Source organism: Megalops cyprinoides, chromosome 3, assembly GCF_013368585.1.
Source record: "Megalops cyprinoides isolate fMegCyp1 chromosome 3, fMegCyp1.pri, whole genome shotgun sequence".
Classification (NCBI taxonomy): Eukaryota; Metazoa; Chordata; class Actinopteri; order Elopiformes; family Megalopidae; genus Megalops; species Megalops cyprinoides.
In genome coordinates this window covers 44,480,475-44,507,463 of record NC_050585.1, presented here as the reverse complement: position 1 = coordinate 44,507,463, position 26,989 = coordinate 44,480,475, and the positions used below count along the sequence as shown (strand labels likewise).

Below are 26,989 nucleotides of genomic sequence, written 5' to 3'. Positions count from 1 at the left end.
ACTGTGATTATACAGTCAGAAAAATGGCAGTGAGCAGAGAACGCCTTCACCTGTGGCCTACTTCTGTGGTACCACTAAGGGTACGAGTGTGACTGACTAAGCTTTTCTGTCCGAAACCTCTTCTCTCCTGAATCACACCAAAAGGCCCGAAAAGCACAAGGGAGAAGGGGGGTCGATTACAGCAGATGGGAATTTCATCTGACTCAGGTTCAGCTTTGTGGTGGGGCAATGAAACAGCGAAGTGCTTATCCGCAGCCCGAGACTTAAAAGGGTCCGAATCATAAAAGGTGTCCTTTTCACCCCCAGCCGACCGACGAGGCTGGCAGAGACCCCGGCCGCAGCCCCGCACTGAGGAGTACGCCCCGCCTTTGATCCCTCCATCAAAGCCCCCCTCTCTGGGAGTGGAGCCCTGCCCTGACACAACACTACCAGGAGCAGGGTGCTGGTGGAATAAGGGGAGGTGGGGGTGGGGGGCGGGGGTGTGAAATGCAAAGCAACCCTACAGAACAAGGCTCATCAGCAGATTCTGGGACTGAAAGCAGAGTCAGACTCTGAGTATTGAGGGGGGGGTTTCCCTCGCTGCTTCTGTAAGCCACATCGCGCTCAGCTCTTTCGGCCGACTTTTATCAGTTAGCTGATATACAAAGCTTAGTTCCCGTCTTCATGTAGAACCAGCCCACGCAAGCAGTGGACAATCAGACCACACAAAGCACACAAAGTCCCGAGCGGTCTTCTGTTTGCACACCAAAGTGGTTTAAGCTGTGGGTGATGCTGAACTCACTCGTTTCTGAGATTTCTAGCCAGTCTTGCATTCCTCATACCCCAACAAAGGCTCCCTGGGGCACGGTCACCGCATGGACCGCCCCTCCCGTGAGGTGAATTCCCCGACTCCCTCAGCAACCCCCCCTCCAGAGAATAAGATAAACACACGCAAGGGTCCAGAAGAGCTAGCGGGCAAAACCAGTCTTGTTTTTTTTTTTTTTTTATGAGGGAAGAAACATGCTCTATTACAAGCCACCTTGTGAATTCCAAAAGCAAAATAAAATGAGGGCTATTTGGTTTAGACAGCCCTTTTAAAACAAAACAGGACGCCTTGAGTTGTGCTGACGGCAGGCTAGCTCAGCGCTCCGAGGAGCTCGGGCCTGGCCGAGACTTGTATACACAAGAAATGCGGATTCCTGAAGTTCGTCTCCAGAGAGCAGGACGCAGAACCTCCTCCGATTGGATTTTGTGGAACAGATGGAAATGTTTTTGCCTGTCTTAAAAAAAAAAAAAAAAATGAAGTGCCGAATTCCAGACTGCCTTAATCAGAAACAGGAACGCTTCAAACCTTCCTTGCCTTTGTTTGCTTCCAGAGACACTACCAGTTAAGATTAAATGGCAGCCTACTTTCTGTCACTGCTTGTGTTGTTTCTCTTTTAGAAATAGGAGGAAAGGTTTTTGCTCTTCACAGCTTTGCCTTACATGTAAGTTTAAAATCACCTATACACATAAAACGAACCAAATCTTTCAGTTTCACCGGAGACTTGGTAGATTTAACTGAATTACCCCCGGTTAGTACAATTGCAGCATCTCAGTGTCTCTTCCCAATGCAATCACAAGCCTTTTGCTCCGCATCTAAGAAATTCAAGACACACACTGCATCTGAAAGGGGAACATGGTCCTAATATGACTGTTATTTATTTCCACGACATTATCCTGGGCTGCTTCCAGGGGAAGAGCTTCCATGTTATACGCTATCCATTCATACAGAGGCAGTTCATCACTTTGCACAAGTGTGCAGCAGAAGGGTCCCACCTGGGGCTTGAACCTGTAACCCCTCCAGTAAAAAGACAGGGTTCCTCCCCTGCTGCAATGCTGCCAATCCGCTGGACTCAGAGCAGGAGCCTATGTTAAAACCACAACCAGAAGCCGAGCAGCCACAGGACCGGACTGGATCAGACAGGACAGAACTGGACTGGACCAACCAGACCGGACTGCACCGTTCACATACTCACCCTGCAGTACTCGTTTATTGGCCTCAGGCGCTTCATCGCCACATCCCTGATGTGGCTTCTTCTGAACAGGATCTTCCCTGAAACAAACACAAAGCAGGACACGTCAAGTACAATCACTGCAACAGTGTCCCACGTCCACTCCTGTGCCACTTGTGGCATTGAATGCGGGTTCCTCTACCGGTTCACTGCAACAGTGTCCCCACGTCCACTCCTGTGCCACTTGTGGCATTGAATGCGGGTTCCTCTATCGGTTCACTGCAACAGTGTCCCCACGTCCACTCCTGTGCCACTTGTGGCATTGAATGCGGGTTCCTCTATCGGTTCACTGCAACAGTGTCCCACGTCCACTTCTGTGCCACTTGTGGCATTGAATGCGGGTTCCTCTACCGGTTTTACTCTTAGGATTTTCATCCAAGCATGATGCCACAGGACATTTTCCAACAGCAGGTGCTTACATGCTCAAATAAATGATAAAGATGCCACAGATGACACCTGTTCCTAGGCAAGAAGAGTGATATGGGGTATGGCGGTTCTGTTGGGGAGTGGGGAGCCACTTCGTATTTCCAGTGTTTTACACAAACGGCTGTGGTTTTGGGGTTAAGACTGGGGTTTTGGTTAGAGGAAAGGAAAAGGTGGCAGAAGTGGTTTGGTTTTCGGAAAGAAACACCAAAAGCAGGCCTCCATTAAAACAATGTTCTTTCAGTAAGCACACTTGAACACGTGTGGGCACTCCCATGCTTCATTATGGCAGAGTGGACACTTTTCAGACTGACAGGCTGGCGCGACATCAGAAGCTCATGTAGTTTGCTTTTCCAAAAATAGCCATTTAAATAAATCACTTTCCAAAGAAATAAGGTCACAACCCACTCCTCTGACACCACGGGCCACATTCACGAAGGGGAGAAAGGCGACTGTGAGAAGTGCGTTACAAGCATGTTCAACACAGCTGCGCATAACGTCAAAATAACAACCTGTGTTAAGAGGGTAATTAGGTGTTTCCATAGCCCGCCAGCTGAAATAACCTTCACTGCAAATATTACTGTACTTTCCATGATAAGTACCTGGTCTGAGTCAAAACTTGCCTTTGCACAAACCATACGATACAACTGACAGCTCAGAAGCCCCTGGCACACTGACTTTGAAACAAGAGTGCAGTCCTTAACCCCAAAGGCAAGGGGTAACCTGCAATAAGCCACAGAATCTTGTTACACCCAAATGTAATGGTGCAAAAGCAGTACAATGTTTTAATATGGCCTAATTTGCTCATTCGGTTTTAGGAATCTTGGCCATCATATTTTTCTCAGTGTTCAAACATAAAAATTAATTTATATTTTTGCTTTCTTTTTCCTCACTCCGCTACTCTTAATTCAGTTTTCGAGGAGGCAAGGGCTGTATCAAATATCAAGTCAAAATGCTAAACCTTCCATTTCCCTCAATCCCATTTCTGTTCATTCATTGTCTGTCAGTTTGTGAAAAACAACCCTACTAAATGCAGGCCTATTTACAATATAGCTCATAGCTTAAATGTCACAGACAGAAAAGCTCTCAAGGATTCAGAAGCAAAGAATTTGAACTGAACAGTGGTATGCCGAAAGTGAGAACTTGCAACTAAGAGTACTAAATCAGTATAATGTAAAATGTAGGTATGAGGTCTTCTTCAAGGAAGCACACTGTGCACATTATAAGCACATAAATAACAATGGTGGGGGCATGATTCCAGCTGTCCATCCTTGTTATCTGAAATTTGTTTTTGTCTAAAGGTGCAACAATAGAACTGCTTAGTTTTGCGACTCAGTGGCCATTTCAGTAGCCATATATTTCCAATAACAACCATTTCATTACTGGTTATCGATCCAGCCACTGGACATAAACAAGGAAACAAATTAAATATTTGAGACGCCCACAGCAAAACTGCATCCTTGGTGTCGCTCACTGAAAGGAACTCATTTTGGAGAGCACTCACTGTGAAAGAGAAGGTGTGCTAGAATGCACAGTGAGCTGAAAGCTCTTTAATAACAAAACTTAAAGAACAGCTGACAGCACAATAGAGCACACGTAAGTGCAACGCAAATGGCTAGTCTGTGTTCACTCCTTCAGGAATACATGACTTGGGAGCTTAATGTTACTGTACAATGATAAATATAGGCTTCACCTCTTATCGGGCCCCAGAAATTCACTGCAGGCTACCTGCCTTCCAAATCAGACACAATAATAAAAGAGCGATATGATCTGATCGGTTTCCAAAAACCTCTTAATTTTTATGACGTTCAGGAAGTTGGGGGTGAATGGTCATTTTCAACCTTTGGTCGCCTGTCCTGTAAAACTGTTTCCAAGTACAACACTACTGATTCAGACCAGCAATCAAACATGCCAAAATAACTCTGGCGTCAATGGTATCTCCCCATCAAAAGACTTAAGCAATTTGTCAAAGCAATATGTCGGTTAGGGCAGATGGAATGAAAGACAAGCATATCGTGAGGAAGGACCTTGTGGACCATTCCACCCCAACCTATGCCCCCACCCGCCCTCGGCCTGATTGAGCTGAACTCCTAATGACTACATTTTCACCCAGGCGACTAAGCGCTTCCTGACACGGGACTTTTTCAGAACACCTTTTCATTCCAGATGTTTCGGGGCGAGAGGGCCGTGAAGACTTCCCCTCCCACATTACAAAGAGGGTTTCATTTCCTCCACATCCGTCAGTGTGGCCTCCGTGCTGACTCAGGCTGGCCAGACTTTTGCGGGGGGGGAAGAGTGGGAGCAGGGGTACAGAGGAGCCCGGAGAGGGTCTGCGTGTGTCTGTGCTTTTACCAAAAAGCCCGGATGACGAGCGATCACCTCAGAACGCCCCATAAACCTTAACTGGCGCATAAAAAACCGAGGCTGCCTCCTCCGATCGGGCGTCCAGACATAAAAACAACAAGTCTGCTGCACTTATATGGTAAACAAGCGGAATGCTGGCAGCAGCCTCCTGTCCCTCGACCGCTCCGTCCAGACGGAGGGCGCTATGAATAAGCAGCATGTTTTAGCTTCATGTACAGGAAACCAGCTGGTCGGGGAGGAACCGAGGGCTGGTTTGACCCAGGACAGTGCGGAGAGTCCAGGGGAGAATGACTCAAAACCGCTGAGCCAACAAAGGAGCTCCACGCATTTATGGGACTGGGTCCCAGTGGCAATAAGAGTGTTCCAGGAAGATCCAGTATGACATAATTTTGTTTTTTTTTTTTTACTTTATGACTAATGAGTGTATGCATCAATCAACTTGTGTTCAAAGCACCATTTGCTGGTTTGGCTTTCTACAATCATAGAAATTAATATAGCCAATAACCATTTCCCGTATTCCAAAATTCAAACAAACATTTTGAACGTTTAAAGCGTGCACATTTTGGTCTGTGAATGGTGCTTTTGATGTAGTGTAAAGCAGAACCAGGAGGTAGGTCCAACCACTAATTTATCTGTGGTTCAACACTCCAGGTTTTCTCAGGTCAAAATGAAAAAAGAGAAGGGACTTCATAACTGTGCTCTTTCACAGTGAAATGAACAAAATAAGCAAACTAAGAATCCAAAATGGCAGCCTCTGGATCAGGGTTTCCAGGCCGCTGCAGACTTCCCGGCAACTCAATGACCCTCTATCTTCAGGGTATCAAACAGCTTTTGTACTTACTGAGTTCAGCGGAGCTTAGCAGGGGCACTGATTTCCCTCCGCTCAGTCTGTCTCTCACCACCACCCCACTGTGCACCTTTACAGGAAACGGGCTGGTCATGTGCTTCCTGCTCTCACTAAAACCAATTTTCTCAGCTCGCAGAGCAGATCAATCGATCAAAGCGCCTTGTAAGAGCTTTCCCCCCAGCCATTTGAAAGTCTAGGATGTGCTACTTAAGGGAGAATACTGGTAAGTAAACAAATACTCTTGTTCTATTTGCAATCTATGCTGTCAGAGGTGACAACAAAGTGCTTTGCAAAGGAATGACTTCTCGGTTTCTACCTCCTACCTTTACTCCTGCTGTGACACAATAATGTATAAGACATCTTATACAGTGCACCTTTTTGCAAGTTGCTCTGGATGAAAGCCTGTGTCGAACAAACTGATGTAACAGTAAATATGAGCATTACAACAAGTAGGCATATTTGGCAAAAGAAATACACAAACAAACGGGTTAAGTTTTCTTTAACCATTAACCAGTACATCTGTTATCACTTAATCCACTCGAGTGTTCACAAAGTAAGGCAATAAATTTGGGGAAAGAATGGCAGGAAGAGGCACAACTGAGTAGCTCTGGGTTCCGTAATTACAGGCTCTTCTGCTCAAATCGCTGACTGGCTGCTGACTCATTAGCTTATAGCCACTTGTTAAACTGTTGTGAAAAGCACAGGTATGTAGCCAGCACATAGCAATTTCAGGCACAATAAAAACAGTGTTCTTTTTTTACAACCAGAGGAAAATATTTGCTAACGAAAGATTCAAGCTAAGAGCTGCAACTAGAGTACCAACACATACACAACTTCTTTCTTAAAAACACATAAAGGTACATGCGTACACACAAGCATATTAGCTGAAGCTTTTGAAGCAAAGGTAAAATAGCAGTGTTATTCTTGCAAATACACAAGACACATTAATGCTGGTAGCTTTTATTTTGCTATTGTAGCAAGCAAACATTATAGTCAATCACTGCAGACTTAAGTCTCAGAAGTGATGCACCTCTGTCTGGATTCAGATTAAGTGATACTACATCAACAACTCCAGCTATTCTTTTCCAAGAAACTATTTTAATAGAAATATGTAATATGACTCGATTCAAACTGAAAAGAGGAAATTTGGCTTGGCTCTTAAGTACTTAGTTTGGCCTTGTATGGTAACATACCCCCTACTGAACTCAAAGACCAATCAAAACTCCTAAACACATATGGCTTGAATCCTTCAGTCTCTGTGCTGTTCAAGACAAAGAGGAGACTGACTGCCTTTTTGTTAGAACAATGAATGGCTCAGGCAGAAACATGTGGATTCAAGATGGCTTCCAATATATCATGAAAAGCAGTGAAAGTGTTGAAAGCACATTCTGAAGCTGTGTGTACACACACGCATGCACACACATGCGCACACACACACACATCCCCCCCCACACTGGAGACCTGGAGGGGTTGAGAGTGGAGGACAGCACAGAGTGGCTCTGAGGGACCCCAAACCCTCCCAGAGAAGCCACTTCCGAGTCTGGTTGGTTTAGGTTTAAATGGCCGGATATCCCCGACTGCCTCTAGACTGCTCACTCCATCTGAAAATCCTTCTCTGAGACTAGCACTGCCAATTTTTAAATAGCGATGTAACACCCGCAGGAAGTGCAAGACAAACAGAATTTCAGTTCTGTCAAATTATATTAAAAAAAAAAAAGAAAGAAGACGGAAGGGACAGAAATGGGAACTACATGCATATGAATAGGAAACTAATTTACCCTAATATGAACAAGCTGAAGCGAGCTGAATTTCACAGTTAAGAGACGACACAGCGGACTAATGCTGAGCCGATGAGAGTAAACACGTCTGCGGGCTGGGCGTTCGTCTGAATCCGCATTAGGACCGATTGTGTGCTGGTGGGGAAACGGAATTCACCCAGGTGAGTTAAACACATGCAAAACCCCACAAATGCAAAGGAAGAAAGGTCAATGACACGGATGGCTGGAGTGTTCTGCTCAACAGCTGCACTGCAGGCATTTCAGAATCATCCCACAACTGTCAACTCAATATAATAGCAGTAATTATACAGTATAATTAGACCAGCCCAAGATATGTCAGCAGGGCCCTGTAAATCAAACTGTGTTTCGTCCTTCCGTCTTCAAGATGCTGATCCAGTTTGCATCATTTTTTTAAAACCACCAACTGCTTAATCATTAACAGAAATTCAATCTTGAGACATTATGAGTGTCTGTGACAGTGTTGTAAAATCAAACCAGGGGCCCAGCGGACATGATTCTTGAGCTGAATTTGCAACCGTTTCTGAGTGTTTGTACACAGAATGAAGCTCATTTTAAATGGCACACTGCTTGGGTTGTAATGGGTGTTTTCCATGGAGTCATTTGTTGTTCTGGGTGTGAATATTTACAGAGTAGTTTATGTATATCAGAATCAGCAAGTCTTGGAATGTATTATCTCCTTCTACTGATATTCTGTACAAAATTATTATGCTTATACCTAATATGGCATTTATGTATTATTGCCCTTGATAAATGCACTTATCCAGAAATTCTTGAAAGTTTAGAACAATCAATTTCTCAAAGGGTATGTTAACCCAAAAAATATGCATGCACGATGCTGGTTATCACGTGATTGGCCTGAATGGACAGGGGGTCAAAGATCATGCACCATAGTGGGCGTGGCTACAAAGAGCTCATTCCACACATGCACATACAAATGTACAGTCCAGCTGTGAATGGGTGTGCCAAATGTGAGAGAGTGAGCGAATGTTGTGACAAGGTATCGATGTGCGAAAAGTGATCAGAGGCCATATTTGGGAGGGGCCCCAATTCATACATGCAATATTACAAATAAGTATATGAATTTAAACAAAGAATGGCCAGTTCTGTGAAGTGTTATGTAAGACTTAGGGCTTGAATGCTGTTATGCTCACACTCACTGGTCTGGGAGTGTTAGCTTGGTCTGACACTGTTGCTCATTCAACTTGAATGGAAACACTTCTGTTCTTTCGTGCTGTAAGTCGCTCTGGATAAGAGCATATGCTAAATGAATGTAATGTAATGTAATATAAGACAGAATGAAAGAAAGAATGAAGGAAAAAAGAGAGAGAAAGAAACAAAGAAAGACAAAAAGAACTGTGTTAAAAATGCTTGAGCATGACTGCATTGATCACCTGGAAAAAATACTGGAAAGAAAATGGAGGGCATGAAAGTGAGTGTAGGAGAGCCATTCCACTGTCTCATTCTACACATCCATTTGGTTAGATAAACACAGCCGAGAACCGAAATCCTACGCACGTTCTCACAGTGAGCTCCAGACCTCTACCCTGCTGGCTCCCGACCCACACACTCACTCCGTCAGACATAAGGGTGACAGAGAAAGAGAGGGGGAGAGGGAAGGAGAGAGGGAAAAAGAGGCAAGTAAGCAAGAGAGAGAGACAAAGTGGGGGAGGTGAGAGACACCCCACCCTTTCATCATCTACCATCAATCATGACCTTGATTGTTTGGGAAAAGAACTTCTAATTCTACCACCGTTTTCTTGAATGCATCCACTCATTGGAATTTCGCTCAAATTAGCACTAAACGCAAAACACCACCATCTAATTTTTTTGGGAAGGAACTCTCCATGAAATGGGAAACTGGCAGTAATCGGACGTGCTGGTCCCAAGCGGTGGAAATTGTGAGATCATGATATTTAAAGACTCCAGCAGTAAGATTTACTTATTTATTTACTCATACATTCACCGGGATGTGCATGACAGACCAGCTCATACACCACGGTCTCCCCAAAGGTAATCAGCACCGGGTTTTTGCCACACCTCGCAGCAGAATGAGGGCACCCGAAGGATGTGGGTTCTAACCTGGGAGAAAGGGAATGATTCTTCGCTTAGGGTCCTTCTGCCCTCCTTCCACAGGGAACTTATCCAGAAGCTCCATCTGAAAAAGAAAGCAGGGGAGGGAAGAACACAAGTCAGCACAGCTCACACGACACCTCAGTGTGCGGTCACATACTTGGGAGCGTCTCGTGTTTTCCCAATTAAGACGCTCCTGTGAAGCAATCGTAGGGCGGCCGATTAAAAATCGATATTGCAGATGGCGTCCCTTCGGCACGGTCGCAGCACGGTGCAGGGCGGCCCGTTTGTGGAAGTGTGCTGACATAGTGGAACATTTCTTTTTTAAAGTCCGGCCTGTGGCCATCCCGCAGCCATCCAACTGTGCTATAGGTTATTTTCCTATGGCTTGGGCCAATAAAGTGCTCATGCTCATCTGAACGGCTGTTTTTTTTCCAGGTCCCGCCTGGGTCCTGCCGGCAGCTGCGAATAAGCTAGAAGACACCTGGCTGCCATCACGACTGTGCTTAAACCACTCGACCAGCCCACTGTAACGTACACCCTCACAGGCGTGAAGTTGAAAGCTTCAAACGCACACAGAGTTAGGCAAGCGTCTTTCATCCTACAAGGCCCATTTCTTCCAGACTGTAGGCTTAACTGTCAAAAAAGTCTGACCAGCAATGATGCACAGAACCTTGACGTTATGATTTATGTACTTCAGTGCATAACTGCGAGGCTGAACAATCTGGGTTATGTTACGGTTACTGTCCTGGAACATGGAGTATGAGTTAGAAATAAAAAAAACAAAAAAGAGGTCTCAACATAACAAGGACGGACAGCTGTGTCCTCAGATCCCTCCTCACATTGTTTAAATTCCTCACTTTCTGAAACATGACCTCAAATGCCTTTTTTCTACACAGTTTGTGGAAAGGCTAGCTGTGAGACCAAACGGTAATTGATTCCACCACTGGAAGGTGAGGACACTGATTGCTTAATGTGAGATTAAAAGGCTACTGCCTGACCTGCTGATTCGATCTTAGATAGCAATATCGAAGATCGGTAGCGCAGTGACAAGACAGCTCTTTGTCGTGACCACTGTTGGCTGAGCTAGCAGGCATCCTGAAGTTTAAAGATGGCCTCTTGATAGACTACATAAAAAAACTACTAACCATTTATTCCACTTTGAAAGAATTATCCATTATCACCAGTTCCTCAGACTTGAGTTAATTTAAAGAGCCTCTAAGGCAAACCATGTGCACTCACTCCAATGTATGCTGTTGCTTTGCTACTCAGTCCTGGGCAGGGCTTAAGGTGGTACCAAATGAACATGATGTCACATTATTCCTCAGTCCTGAATTTTTTTTTCAGTCCTAATGCATTTTGATGGAAGCAGAGAAATAAGGCAACACATAAGGGAAAATAATAGGAGCAGAGAGACACAGAGGCATGTTTTCCAGAGCTGCCAGTGTATTGTAATAACATTGCCAGAGCAAAGACTGCTGTAGCCAAGTTGGGCAAATATCAAGTAACGTTACATTCTGATTGTGGCCCAGTAGTATTTTATTACACTTTGAAAGCAAAGCAAATGGTTGTTGAAGATCAATTTTAATATCATAAATCTGAATCTCAATCACAGCTTGCGAAAAATACACCACTGACCCAAGTCCTGTGCAATTTATCAACACTGGCTTTTCAACATTCGTGGATTGCTTTAAACTAAAAGATTCAGTCAAATTTTTGGTTTAGGATTATTATGTTGAAACCCAACCCAACCAACAGTATATTCAATTGAGATACAACCACGTCATCCATTTACCGTTCAGAAGGATTGCATTTTAAGATATCGTGTTTTAGCAGAGCACCTTTGCTATGATGGAAAGAAGACACTTTTTGATTTATATCTGCGGGAACTACCCTAAATGAGCTACAACAGACCTTTATCATTACTGAGTACAAGGGCATGCACAGACCCAAGACTAGACACAAAGACTATAAAACTACAAAAAGATGAAAAAATAATATTTTTCCTTTCCTCTCATAAACTAAAAGCTTGCTCTCAATGAACCCAGTGAGGAATGTCTTTGTCAGTATTGTGGGTTTTCATTACCGGAAACAATACTGAAAAAATATTTTACCCCCGCGACAGCTGATAAAGCCACAGGAGAAGGAGTAGACTGACCTCAGACCAAAGATTTACACATTTGTTTTCTGCCTGGTTGAGAATGAGGTCGAAGTGACTACAATGAGGTGTGTGATGTGGGCAGAAAGCTGGGACAGGATTGGCTGTGGGGTGGTGACGCCGTCATGGTGATTCCTGCATGAGGGGGAGCGATTCTCAGAGCGCCCCACTTCCTTTTCTCATGGAAAAATCGCTCACACATCAAACAGGCCATTGAGAGGAAGGCTGCTGGTACGATGTGGTGGAGTGAGTCTGGATGTCTGTGTGTGTGTGTGCGCGCACGTATGTTTGTCTGTGGACAATAAGACACCCACACACACAAACACACACACACACACACACACCCATCCCAGAACAGAGCTGGAGACTTTCTCACACACACAGGAGCCATTTGCTGCCATGTCAGCTTTCGAGACCCTTCTTAAATGTGGTTTTAGATCCACATTTTGCTGAGAAACATGTTCAATCAGATTTCCCCTTCAGCTACACTGACAGAGATGACATATGAAATGAGCAGGGGTGGAAAGTAAAAGTATAGCCTGTGTAAGTCATCATGGATGAGTGTGTCTGCTAGTAAAATAAAAGGCTAATAAATATAAATTAACAGGGTGGCAATCAAACATCTTTGAGAGTGGAAAAGCACACTATGTTAAAATGGGTGGCAAAGAGAAAAGGAGAACCCACACTTCAGCATCTATGACCAAGCTATCACCCCCTGCACCTCCTCCTTATGAAGTCATCTCCTTACACCTGTTGAAGATGACATCATTGCCACTTTCCCCTGCCTCTTCCCACAATTATGCAATCACATCCTCCGTGATAAATGTCATGATCCCTCGCTCTTGTCACTATGATGTCATCACCCCTTTCACCTCCTCAGGAACACTGCATCACTCCTGTACCTCCCAGTCACTCCATCTTCACCCCCTGCACCTCCCTATGACTCCATCGTCACCACCTACACTTCATCGCTGACAGCTTCTTTACCTCCTCTCTGCTCTAACAGTTAAATCCCACACAGATGAATTTCACCATCCCCAACATTAAGTGTCGGTCTCAGGACTCCCACATGAATCAGACTCATAGTGAAGCCGATCAGACCCACAGAGCTGGACTGTATCCAAGCCCAGAGGGTCACTGAACCTAAATGCTTTCATGTCAACTGTTTATTTTCAACATGTTGTCAGTACATCTGATATGCAAATCATGCACGCATTTGGTCTGTATATTAATTACTGTCCATATGTCTGTTTTGTGTTTCATTACTCATGCCTGGCTATTAGACAGTGCTGTACAACACCCACACAGGATGCTACCCTAATGTCTACTCTCAGTCACATGTGATTGCCCCTGTTAACAAACCTAGACTAAATATCATCAGGTGTCAAGATCACCTTTCAGGAGAGACAGTGACCCCACCACAGGTACTGTCTACTGTACTCTACTGTCAATCCACAAATCATTGTCAGCTCCATTCCTGCAGCTGGAGTGAAAATTCTCTCCTAACCCACTTCTCCACAGGCAGACGTCCTTCAAGGAGAGGTGCAAACAGGTATAGTGACCACGGTGGTCAACGATTACTCTAATATTGAAAGGGTGGCACTCCACTGAAAACATCTGCCTTTGTCAAGTCATAAAAAGCCATTAATTCTGCCTGTTATGAGGCATTGTCTGGGATTGCTCTGACAGAAAGCTCATCTTCTGTATCAATTTTAAATGACCTTTCACAATTTAATTGTTAAGTTAGTCAAGAATGTTCAAGTATAGGCATGCAACATCTGGATTTAAAATATTTGCTGAATTTACAGCATTTGCTTATAAGAGTTTTCAAAAGATGATAGTACACTTTTTCATGTTTTATGTGTGAATGCAAGGCAATGTGAATACGTACACAAGATGCTTAAGATGTTTAAGATGTTTACTGAAGGAGTTTTACTGAAGGAGGCTTTACTCGATCTTTCTGTGAGCCGTACTTTATCTACGTGTCAACTGCTGAAGTCAACTGCTTGAGTGGAAATAAATATACACCAAATAAACACTGCTGTAAATGAAGTCATTTATATCCCAGTTAAAAGTGCACACTAAAAGTTCATACTTGTTGCAACGTGGATCATTGTACACTTTCATGGGGTCCACACCCCACTTATTTAAAGAGGAGCTTGGAGTCACTTATTACAACATGCATATGATGGCATTATACATCCTCCTCAAAATAAATTAACAACCATTAAAAATCTGAATCCAATATGAGGGAGTCCTCTCATTTGGTTTGGCAAAAGCAAAATCCAAGAATACCAATTCTGCTGTTTACCATTATTACCATATTGGGTGGCTCATGGTTTCCAATTAATACAAGCTCTACATGATATACAGAGTTTCATTTGCTGAACAAAGACATTTGAATGGCTTTGCATTAGAACCACATGGCTCACTACAAAGCCAGGCACGTTCATGCAATCAAGTCCCTCTGGCAAGAAACTCGGAGCGTTCGCAAACCCCCCACATGCAGTGATCCCCCCCCCCCCCCCCCCCCCAATCTGTCTCCAGGCACACCCTGCCTCTCGGCTTCGTTTAACAGTACAAGTTACCACACTGTCTGTATTTTGCTGTACATTACCCTTTAATGAATTATGGCATGCTGCTAACACAGTACATTTTCACTTACCCAAACAGCTATATCATACATACACTACATACACACATTTCATTCTCATTGTTTTTTGTGATGTGGAACGGTACAAGGCCTTATGACGTTAAACTCAAAATTATGTTTGACGTAACAAACAAAAAAAAAAAAAACTATCCCAGAAAAGGGAAAGAGCGATGAATGGGTAGTTCCATTCACATATCTGAAAACTCAGTGGTTTCCATAAGCATTTTGTTTACTTGCACTGCTGTTTCAGTTCTGCTTTCATTCATGGGATCTGAAATTATGTCTGATAAAAACATGTGATGCGAGGTCCATCATTTCACCACTGTCCTGGGTGTCTTACTGTCTTATCAGCTGGAAATGCTGTTCAGAGTTCTGGTATACCAGTGACTGTTTAATGCTTTCAAGAACAGCAAAGGATGGAGGTGACCTTTTTCACTTATGTCCATAATCAATCTACAGAGAAACCAATTTTTATGACACTGAGCCCCACTGATAAAGCATGACAGCTGAGTGCTTGTGACCATTTTGATACAGGATTCGTCCAGTTCTTACATGTTGCCATGTTCTGTACAGAGTATTAAACTGAAAGCATTATGTTAAATGAGAACAACAGGCAATTCAGCCCATCTTGGCTTGCAGTTTTTCTCCTATGTATAATAAATACAGAGAGTAGCTGCATCTTATATTTAGACTTGATGCAGTACTATACTGTACACCAGGCATCACAAGTAATCCATTACAAATTCTGTTCAGACTCTATGAGCCATTTCTCCTCATACAGCTCAGATGCAAAACCTGAGACTCTGTGGAATAACTAAAGGTTAGCTGGAGGTCACTGATTTCTGACCTGTCTGCACTGTGCACTGATTTGAGTTCATTTTCAATCCTTAGCCCCCTACAAAAGGACATGACCTCGCCAGTGCAGAACGATCTGGCAGCACAAGAGAAATGGCAGGCATTCCATTGTGGGTAGTCACATGACTAATCCTTCCCAAGATTCAACAGAAGGCCCTGCCATGCTTAAAATGTCTGCCTAATAATTAATTGTCCGTCTTTCATATCTGGAGACCGGCCAGAGACAAAGCCAATTTTGCTCAAGCCATAATTCGTCTAGACCGTATCCTCTATGACTCTGTCTTGAAGGCTGCCCGCACAAAAGCCTTGTGCATGGAGCCCCGCTCTCCAGGCAGGAAATGAATGAGTGTGTTGAGGACCTCTGACAAGGACTCCTCTTTACTGAGCCATTTAGCCAGTTGGCCCCCGGCACGGTCATCTCTTCCCTGCCCCCCCGCCCCCCCCCCTACAGCTCCAAAAGCCATTCCTCATCCCAAGACCCACAGACAAGTGCCACACCCACCTACCCAATGCATTCTGGGAAATCCAGCTGAGGGGGGATCAAGTGCATTATCCTAATCATTTCCAGGGTGGAGAGCACACTCGCCACCCTCCTCCTACTTTGCAGCTGCACTGAAGAGCTGAAGAGCTCAAGAGCTGCCTCCCCTGCACCACCCCCTTCCCCTAACCCTGTCCCAGGAGGCTGGGGAGAGGAATCAGCTGAGAATTCTACTGTGGAACCACCCACCCTCTTACTGTAAATGCTGTCCTCTGAGAGGAGAGAAAGGACAGAAGGTGGAGCAGGTGTCATGTATGGAAAGGGAGGGTCACTGTGGACCAGCGGAACAAACCTAATTCACTTATTAGATTTGCAGTCAGGAAGAATTTATGATTCACCTCAGAGTTTGCACTGAGCGACAGTGATTCTGAGGAAAGTCTAGACAAAATTTCTTTGCTTTTTGTACTAGAGTACTGCTTCTGGATTTAAAAGAAAGCATTCTCTTTTTTTTTTTTTGGGGGGGGGGGGGGGGGGGGGGGGGGCTCCTTTAAACAAGTAACTCACTCCCATTGGAAAAAACAACAACTCCCCACCAGGATGACTGAGGTTAAAAGCACCAGTCACAGAAAACACCGACATTAAGTAACAACAACCACACAAGAGGAGACTTGTTTTAGACGTGCATTTCCTGCCACTGCCTCTCCTCTCTAAGCAGTCTGCTGGCTCAGCAGTACACGGTTTCCAAAGAGCTGATTTGTAAAAGAAGAAAAAGTGAGATTTTTTTATATATATTATATATAAATATATATATATATATAAAGGAAAACTTGTGCAGCGAAACAAAAATCTCACATTTCAAGTCTGGCATTGTGAGAGCTGGATGCTGCCTGGAGACCACTTCCAACAGCCATAAACAAAGCCAGCAGACACCAGGCAGCCAGAGGGAGAGCCAGAGCAGAAAAACTGAGGAGGGGAAAGCGGTCAGGGGAAAGACTCCCTGATTAAAAGGGCCATCTTCACTCATCTTCACTCAAGACCAAAGACTATCTGAGTTTGCGCATTTGATTTATTGACTCCTTTATCGGCTGCATGGCCTTCCTTTATGATTAGCACACAGTTTATAGGGACTGCTTACTCAACACTGTCTGCTGCTACTACAGTAAAGAGTATTTTCTAAGAATAATTAATGTCAGGTGGTGTCAACTTAGCCCCTTATAATATAAAGTGTCAAAGTCTAATGTACACGGCAGGGATGACTATCCTGCAAATTGACATCAGATCTGTTCAGTTTTATCTGTGCAATCCTATCTGAAGCAAAATCAAAACGAGAGATACGAGTTATCCTTGTTTACACGGCTCCTACCTAGAATCCATCCAGAGCTTCCCACTCATCTACATTTAAAACACATTTCGAAACCGTGCACACCACTTATTTATAGACACAGATTTCCGCAGTTCAGCATTTTCTAAGTGATGGCATATGTTATATGTAATTGTTCCCAGATCAGAAATATTGCATGGGATGCAGTTTATTGTGCAGCGCTGAATCCGGCCTGGTTCGCTGCTGCGTAAATGCATTCTACAGCTACAGGCTGCAGAGTGATCCCAGCAGCATGCTGATGTCTTTTCCACATTTTAGGGGTTCTGCTGTTTGATTACAGCACATGGAAAATATGCGATAGCCCTACGATTCGAAGAGGGGAAAAAAAAAAAAAAACATATGGCTAGGTATTTCTATATCAATAGAGCTGAAGCATTAGTTTGCAGCCCTTTTTAAAATACATTTGATTATATATGAGGATTAGCATCTAATATGGGAATGCGTATGACCATTTGGAGAACATACTCTGAAAACAATCAACAACTAATTAGTTAAAATGCATACTTTGCATCGGAGACATACCATTACTTTTAAAAGATGAAAGCAAATGCACTACCAGTGTTATAACTTCTACTAGCGTGCCTCACTTATTACCCAAACCCTCTTTAGGTATCTTTAAGAAAACACTTAGCATGGTCCGCAGGTATTCATGATTATAAAGCCATTTAATGGCACATAACAACATCCTTATTGCCATCCTTTGGTCTTCCAAATACACTATTCAACCAATTAAAATTTATTTTAATCTGCAGCGTGTAGAGTCTATTAAAGCTCTTGCGGATGGCTTCCCTTGAAGTGTACCCTCCAGCGTACTTCATCGAACTTCACTCCCACATGTACACTGCTCAACCCACAGTTCAGTCTCTCACACAACAGGTGGCAGCACTGCACAGTGCTTCTCTGGAGGAAGAATGTTCTGGATTGCTTTCCTTTAAACCGTAAACACGCTTACATTAAGGTGACTATGGTAAACAGTTCACCGTTACAAAAATAATGTTTGGAATAATGTTTTAACTAGCATTTGTTTCATTCTGTAGTTATGCAAGGGAACATACGTTCAGTCACGCAAAATTTGATATATGCTGTGTGAGACAGTACTTCACGACTCTTACAAGAGTCAGCAAAAAGCATGTAATATAAAGTCTTTGTTTGATGTAGTAGGTGCTGTTTTCTTCCTTCAGGTTTAGGTTACAGCTTTCATCAGCAGAGGTTGTGTGTGCGGGGTGCTATTAACGGGACGAGTCGCATCATCTCCTGCTTTTAAGGAGAAAAGAATGTGTTTTAGCAGCATGACTGGTCCCAATGATAGCCTGTTTCTCATTGTTTGCCTACAGCTAGACTGGTCCCAATTACACAAGCTAAACAAAGGATAAATTGTTTTTTTCAGGTTGCTATACAATTTTCAAAAACAAGTAGAAGGGTGGCAGAGAGGACTTCTATGCTGTAAATGGACTGTCTATGAGTGTCTTTGACTGTAAGATAAGTATGTTTGCCATCATAAACACTGACGAATTGGGAGAAGATGGGTGGCTTTAAAATGTGCTGTCATTCAAAAATTGTGCCAATAAATATCCAGTGTTACTCATCCTGGGATAAAACAACAATACTATTTGAGTGTAGAAGTACTTTAGGTAGTTGGCTATAACAAAGAGCACGCTAGCAGAGATAAAATTGGAAATCACAACTACTCTGTTTTGCTCACTCTTTCATACTAGTCACACAGTGTGAATGACACATGTTCTTTGCCAGGTACCATTAAGAACTGCTGTACATCATCCTCTACACCTTATTTTATCACAAAACACTGAAAATACTCGATGTAACTCAAGCTCAGTGTAAATACATTCTACATTCTTCATTAAATGCATTTAAACAACTAACCTTACAGGAATTTCTAACCATGATCATTACAGCGTGATTTTGCTAGTGGTCAAAATGTGTCCAATAGAATGTAAATTCTAAATTTTAAAAGTCAAATAACTCCAATGGCAGGCTTATGCTTTTGATGTTTGGAAAAAACTGATTAACACAAAGTCCAATGCGAATGCAACTCAATGTACTTTCACTTTCATTTATGTACTGAATGCAGTTGGTGCCTAGCTCCCCAAAACAGGCCCCAAACTTCAGTACCCATCACGCCATGAGCCATCTGACGGCCTCAACAGCGGCAGCCCAAACACAGAATATAAGGGATCCCTTCACTCTGGCTGAATCATCGGCGTTGAATAAAGACATGCTTTGCGAATTTGTTGTGTCCGCCGAGCGTGTCTGAGGGGACTGGGACAACGGATTCCTGCATGCGTTTTAACAGTCCCACAGAGGAATGGAGAGTAATGAGAACTGGGAAGGAGCAGCGGCACAATGAGTGAGCCCTGGTCCCGGTTCAGACGGGCTTCCGGGCCAGCGATGGAGGGTCCCCGCGCTCCCGCTGCTTGGCGCAGCTTGTGATGCGTTTCGCAGCGGGCCAACGCCCATTCGGGCCAGCTGCCCCTGGCGCGCGTTGTTCCGCATCCTCACGCCGGGGACCTGACGCGGAGCAGGGCCCCGACTGTGAATCACCACGACCCGGGCACGCGCTCAGCGAGGCGCATCGAGACTCTCCAGGTGGGTCAGGGGGGAGAAGGAGTGGCCAAATTATGCAATACTCGCTCTGAATCCAGGTCTTTGTTTTTTTTTTTTTTTTATGCGCCTGACATTCCTCTTTAGTGAAATTACGATAATGGAGCTGCATTTAGCGCCGGCGTCAAAGCCATGGAGTTGGGAGAGGACTGGACCGCACCGAGGAGGATATGAAAAGACTCTCATTGTTAAGCTGCTTGGCATCTTCTGTCTGTCCTTGACGAGGAAGCCCCACCTCCGGCCAGCATTAATATACTTGAGCCAAACCAGGAAGGAATGCTGACGCATGCTGATATTGAAGTGAAACGGTGCAAATGATCTCAGTTCTATCCTTCACCCTGATAACCCAAACAATCATTGTCAACACAGGAAGAGCCAGTTAAAAGGCATGGAGGACAATTAAAGGCAAAGTAAATGGGAAAAACCTGAGCTAAATTAAGTGACTAAATGTATTAATTTAAACCTCTATATTTTATGTCAGTATCTACAGATTTCTTGGAGTATTACTAAATATTTATTTAATGTGTTGTTATTGTGGCAGGAATCACATTATATGTAATGGAAATAAAGGGAAAATGAGAAATGATTATGAGCTGCAAAAAGCTGAAACAAGTACAAGACCAGTGTATCTATATGAAGGAACTTCTAACTTGTAAAATGTTAACGCTGACAGTCCTATGAAGTTAAAATTGGTCAAATGTAATAAGAAAATTATGATTTCCTCTTCTGGTGAAGAATTGCCATTTTTGACATTGAATTCAGAAGAAGGCATTTTTGTGGTCACCTGCGAAATCCACATTCAAACCTCCAAGCCCCATTAGTCCTTTTTCCAAGTCATCTCATATAATTAAGAAGGTCACGTGGTTCAAACGGGCTGCCAGATTGGCTGAGCCTCTCTCAAGCACTGCTGTTATGACTACTACTGTAATTTGTGAGAATTGCTTTGCTCAGAGTGGCACACCGCTCGCCGACAGGCAGTAACATGACGGGGATGATGGGATACGCACCTGGAGGTCGAAGAATTTGCTGTAGCGTCGGAATATGATCTCCGTGGAGCCATCGGACCAGCAGACTTTGATGATGTAAACCTGAGAGAGGAGAGACAAAAAGGGTTGTTAAGTTTTTCAAACGCGGTGAGAAAGCTGGCCTCGCAGCTGTCCTCTGCTGTAACGCAGGTGAGAGTCTGTCTTGCTCTCACGTGACACAGACCGTTGACGTATTGGACCTTGTTAAAAGGCTCGGTGGGCCTGTGGTGCTGGTCTGAGTCACTGCTGATCTTGGCTCCACATCTGGGCTTGGGGGTGGACATGGCTGTCACGTCACACCTGTCTCATCTGGCGAGGGGGGCCTCAAAAAACTGTTTGGGAACTGGGTAGCCTGGCATACTGCTGAGCTTGAACTCATATTTTCAAGGGCTGATCCTTAACCCTTTAGCTCCTGGACATATGCCAGTCTCATCCAAGCCTATTTGAGGAATAGCATAATCTTTTCTCAAAAATACTTCATAAATTGATGAAAGCCACAATATAAACGCACTCCACTATCATCATTATTGTAATACAGTAGCACTCAGCTTAGGTAAACATGTGGGATGCTATTTTGCTCTTTTTTGCCCATTCTACACATTAAACGTTAAACACATTACAGGGTGACTTTCAAAACGATGTTCTCACCCCAACCAAAATTGTAAAACATGTCTAATAAAACATATCTAGATCAACAACCCCCCAACATAGCAAGAACCTGAGACATGACCCTTTTCTACCAACCTCCCCAGTTCTGAACCCATCCTAGGCCCAAAGGAATTTAGTAATGTGGGTAAAATGGAGGATTTAACAGAAACAGGGATTTATCAAGTAAATTTGGTAAATCACAATTCAAAAAGAATCACAGGCATTACTGCCCTGTAAATTTTGCATAGAAACATTTAAATTTACATTTTTAAAACTGCAAGAATAGGCAGATAGTGTGCATTGCAATACAGAAGAATGTTATTTCATTTTGTTCAAATATTCATTCCATTTTTAGTATGAATTGTTTTTTTTTTTCTCAATTTACGCACTTTAATAAAAAGCCAACGTGAAAATACTATGTATTCCATTTATCAAAAAGATTAAATTCCCTACGTTTCTAAATTGAAAACGGAAAATGTGATTTTTTAATATAGAAAAACAAAGATCAAGAAAATATAAAACTGAAAAATGAAAAAGATAACAGATTTAATTTAATTTTAATTTGACTCTACAATCCCTTTGTGACCTAGTACATCTCAGCCAGACATATGCTGATAGGTCCATCCCAATATTATTTGCCTGCTAATGGTTGAACCTTCAAGCACTTGGGTTCATAAATAGTCCTCTTCAAGATGATCTTCTAGACATACCACACACTTCCTCTTTCCTGTCACGAAATGTGGTCTTCAAGACCCGCCAACCAGAATCACAAATAGCCAACTCATACGCTGATGGTGTAAGGTGGTGGTCAATGAAGTCATATAAAAATGAGAAAATATGTGTTAATTAAGAATTATACGCAAGCTTGGTATCATTCTCCTTGCTGTGATGTGATGCACTCCATTAGACGCAATAAAGCTTTTTTAAATCTTACTTACACAAGACACGAGGTTTTAACACATGCATTTGAAAACCACTCTCACTAAATCTCCCACTCTACATCTTAGATTTTTTCCCTTTTCTCATGAACAGTTTCAGCTTGGTCTTGGTCTTCCATTCAGAAGGACCACGTATGTTGAGACAGTCTTTTTTTACACACAATTAAATTATTTGTGAAACCAGATCCAGGGAGGAGTGAAGCCAAAAATAAGTCATCTGTAAGCAACTGGAAGAGACATTAGGATAATAAAGTACTACCAGCATTCTTTTAGTTACAATCAGATTTACCACCAGAAATCCAGAGAGAGAAAGAGAGAGAGAGAGAAAGAGAGAGAGAGAGAGAGAATGTGTGTGTGTGTGTTGTGGGGTGTATCTTTGCACTACTGAAAGTATCTGCTAGAGAACCAAACAAAAATACAAAAATGAAAACTCCCCAAGTAGAAATAAAGCATACATTAAAAAAAAAAAAAAACCTTACTGAACTTAATAGTGATTCATGATCATAATGAAATATTGTGATGTGCATGTGGTAGGAAATTACGCTATTTGATAAACAGAACTGATCTCACTGCAGTTCCTAAATAGGTATTGCAACACATGCTTCTTGACTTGATGAATGGGAATGCACTGTGTGGTTTAGCTCCATTTCTGGTGAAATTTTTAGGGAACTTCTGACCAGGCCAGACAGCGCTAACAGCATGACAGAGCTTGGCCATCTCCTGGAAGTTTTCAGCATCTGGCAGGATGAGCATCCTCTGACATCACGTCAATGCATCATCACTTCCTCAAGTGACCAACTGGAAACCATGCCATGTGGCAGGGTTTGTGCAACTCACGGATACAGCTTTTTACAACCGAGACTGGGTGCGAATCAAATGACCACTTGGTTGTGACTGCACAAAAAACTATGCCATGCTTATGTGTCACCATATGCTTTGGTATTCAGCCAGGTTCTAATGGTTTCCTGACCATACAGATCTCAAACACCAAAACATTGGTTGAGTACAACTCTACCAATTTTTTTTTAAATCCCTTGAAACTTCTGTGCTTACCTAAAGCAAAAAAAAAAAAACATTTAATGTGAATGTGCCTTTTCAACATTTGCTTGAAATGTGTTAGAATTCAAAGCAAGATATTAAAGGCCTTGGCCCAAAAAATATATACAAACAAAAGGCACCTAGGCTGACCACTGAACTCTGTTCTTACAGTCATCATTTAGCATGTGTATCTAATTGGATTGAAATCTTCAGCAGAAGTGAAGTTTTCTGGAAAAGGTAGAATACATATGTGAATGAACCCCTGAAAAAAAACGGACATTCCACGTGTTTAGCAAGACATTCCAAGCACAAATCAATGGCCTGTACAAGGCCGATTCATAGATGTTTCGTATGTCAAACACTTTTTTTCCACTTGGCTTTTACAATTCTCACAGACCCATCCTAAGATGCCTTTCAACATAAACCAGAGGAAAACAGTTGCAGTGCATAATGCAGAATTTAAGTCCTGCATTATGCGCTGCAGGCATTTGTATTCAACGGCTGTTAGACTCCACCAAAGCGAGTGAAAATGGTTGCTGTAGTTACTGTGAGCTTTCTCTTTTATTTTCCCCATGTAGATTTCAGAGCTTGACAGCTGCAGTGGGGTCTGTCCAAATGATTGGATTCCATGGGACTTTCAATAACAGCTCAAAACAGTGATGTCATCTGGCACAGACGGTGCAATTCTCTGCGGTTGGCCACGCCTACAGCCTCTCCTTGTGTGTCCCTATCCATTATACTAGGTCTACGTTTTACATTCTTTCCCCATCAGTAACATGAACTTGGTTACAATGTAAATACAGCAGGGCTTTTAAGATGTTTGACAGTGGCAGCACCTTGGTATACTATCATTTAAGGCCATGCAAAAATTTATACAGAACAGGAAGGAGCAAGAAAACAAAATTGATTACAAAAGGAACACCTCTATAATATATCTGTCTGCTATACCGCACCAACAAAACATAAACATCCTTTTCCTTTCCTCAAAGTCAATACCAGTGGCAGAAGACATTCAATTAAAAAAAAAAAAAAACAGCAATGTAAGGGCTCGCGTTATAAAGTAACGGCTTGCTGGCCGATGTACAAGCACAACAAACACTTTCTTTCAAAAAAGGAAGAAAAAAAGAGGCAGGGAGGCGATCGGAAACTGCACAATGATTGTGTCTGGCAAAGTGCTTCTACTGGCAGCCGTTCCTAGGCTCCACTCTTAGGCTCCGCAGTCTGTTCCAGGAGGACAAGGCCAGGGAGGCTACAGTGGGACAGCAGTCAGTCCAGCTCAGTCAGCCTGGATATCTCCACTACTCCAGACACACACATACAGTACACTTCTCCCAGCAGAAACCATCCTCCACATACTACACAACACAAATGACATCATCAGCAGCAGTCAAATTCTAAACTCCAGACTCCTTTTTGCCAGCAGAAGATTCTTGGGGTGGACAATTAATCATCTTTTTTTTGGCCTCAAAAAGGATCAAGATATGCATCATGAAATATTGACTGTCTGAACCAAGGGTTACTTTATGTTGTAATTTATAGAAACGTTCCACCTACAACAGTAATACGCCTTGAAATGTTACTTTTACTGTCTTCAAAGGCAAACCATTTCCACGTTTTATACTTAACATGTGTAGATGATTTGTTTTTATTTCTATTATGGAATCGAGCCACCATGGTTTTTATGCTCTTGAAAAGTCATGATATGATCTGACCCTATTATATCAAGGTTTTCCATTTCTGCGTGAAAGCGGAGCTGGTTTCATATCCTCCAGACCGAGCAGAAACAGTCCTCTTACACACTGCACAGTTCATCGACAGACGTTCACCCCAAACTAACTTCTCTCATAGCGGCTCTGTTTGCTTCACACAATGTACTGCCACATACCTCATCCTCCCTCAGCACATCATATATAATTCAAAACAGACACACTGAGGTAGCCAGTTAACACGGGCAGCACTGTGAATGTGTTTTATTCACAGCCTGATCAGACCCATTGTTCATGAACACAAAAAACACATTACACATTACAAAAAACATGGATTTGCATTAATATTCATGACAAAAAGAAAGTATGAACTATATATTCTTGTGAAAACCAGGCAGAACCTCTCAGGTAACGGTCACCATTTATGTCGGTTTCCTTTTACTCTCATTTTATTGCGCTGAGAACATCCTCAAGAAAAAGAAAAAAAAAAAACATGACTGATTGTTTCAAACTGCTTTCGAAAAACAGGAACGGTTTGAAAACATAGGATACAAACGAAAACACAGTACAGCACGTCCAGGCTGGCGACAGACACAGGATTGTGCAATAGACACAGAAAGGGAAAGGCCAGGCCTTGTACAAACATTCCCCAGCGTTGTGTGCTGTCGTATCATGTGCAAGGGCTTCCACATGGCACCGCTTGGACAGTAACTTGTTTCCTCATCTCAGTGCGCCCCCCCCCCCCCACAACCCCCCATATGCCACGATCGCACAGCATCTCCCTCATCGTTAAATGGCTTGGAGCTGAGCTTTCACTCCCACCAGAAGAAGAGAAGATTACAAAGCAGGGATTCCCTCAAAGGTTCGCAAGGGAACACCCAAGTAACAGCCCCCTTCTGTAAACAGAGACATAAAGGGGCAAAATTATGGCATGCCGTTTCCGGCACCGAGGGTCCTTTACAATCAATAGGATGACTGCCTGCATGCCAACCATAAAATTAGTCCTTATAGGCCCACTCCTCAAAGCCCTCCAAAGACAGAGTTTGCGACATTACAGGCAAAACTAATAAAGATAAAATAAGGATAGCTTTAAAAATGTCAAATCCATAAAGCAGCCTCCTCTGAGGGTTGAGTGCAGTCTTTGAATGAGAGTGAAGAAAGACTACAGGGGCTAAGAAATGGTGGCCTTGACTGGAAAAGATAGCTATCAGCTTTGCTCCAAGAGCAAAGCGGGATAACTGGTCTGCACCTTTAATGACTAAAAGATAGTCCTGGAGGGTATTTAACAATACTGTATACACGTTTAATGTGCACAATCTGTGCAACCGCCTCAGAGTTAGTTTTGTATTATTTAAAAATGAAGGCTTTCAGGTCTGTAACAAGTGGGAAATGCCTTCAATATATTTTCATAATGCATTGCCTTTAACTTTATTATTTTTACATGGGCACTAACACTGTGATTCTCAAATGCAAAAAATACAACATCTATCAATAAGATCTCCCACTGGGCTGATGCTTGAATATGTCTTAGTATTTCAAAGCCCAACATTTAAAACAAAAATAACAACCTAGTCAACAGCCACTTGTATATGTCAAACAGACGTTCAAAGAGGCACCGCAGGGTGGGGGCTTCCCAGACCACAGATAGGTGGGGGTCATGGGGGTTGCATGTAGTGAACCGTATCCCTCCTCCATTAGTGGGACGATGAAAGTGGGGAAAAAAACATGTTGATCGTGTCTCTATTTTTGCAGTGTGAAAACCCCGTCGCAGCATTGACGAGTTTCCAACCAAGGAGCCTATCTTACACGATGAACTCCCTCCTGAGTCCAGGAGTACTATGGTAGAAAATGTTAACCCTTTGGCATGACTTCTCTTTATTAAACCTCGGGAGAAATTACTCTGGTAGACCCTTAAGCACGTTCCACACTGGCAAACAGAAAACACACAGGCACT

The 26,989-nt window shown here is 43.1% G+C and overlaps 1 protein-coding gene across 2 annotated transcripts in view; it reads right to left on the bottom strand.

The window, feature by feature from the left end:
• sh3pxd2b (SH3 and PX domains 2B) overlaps positions 1-26,989 on the bottom strand; it is a 44,938-nt gene that overhangs the window by 16,581 nt on the left and 1,368 nt on the right. For both annotated transcript variants that reach the window (XM_036523525.1, XM_036523526.1), the window contains exons 2-4: positions 20,688-20,768; positions 9,546-9,621; positions 1,998-2,074 (exon numbers count right to left, since the gene is read on the bottom strand). In XM_036523525.1, coding sequence (XP_036379418.1) covers positions 1,998-2,074; positions 9,546-9,621; positions 20,688-20,768 — 234 coding nt within the window. The remainder of the gene's footprint in view (positions 1-1,997; positions 2,075-9,545; positions 9,622-20,687; positions 20,769-26,989) is intronic.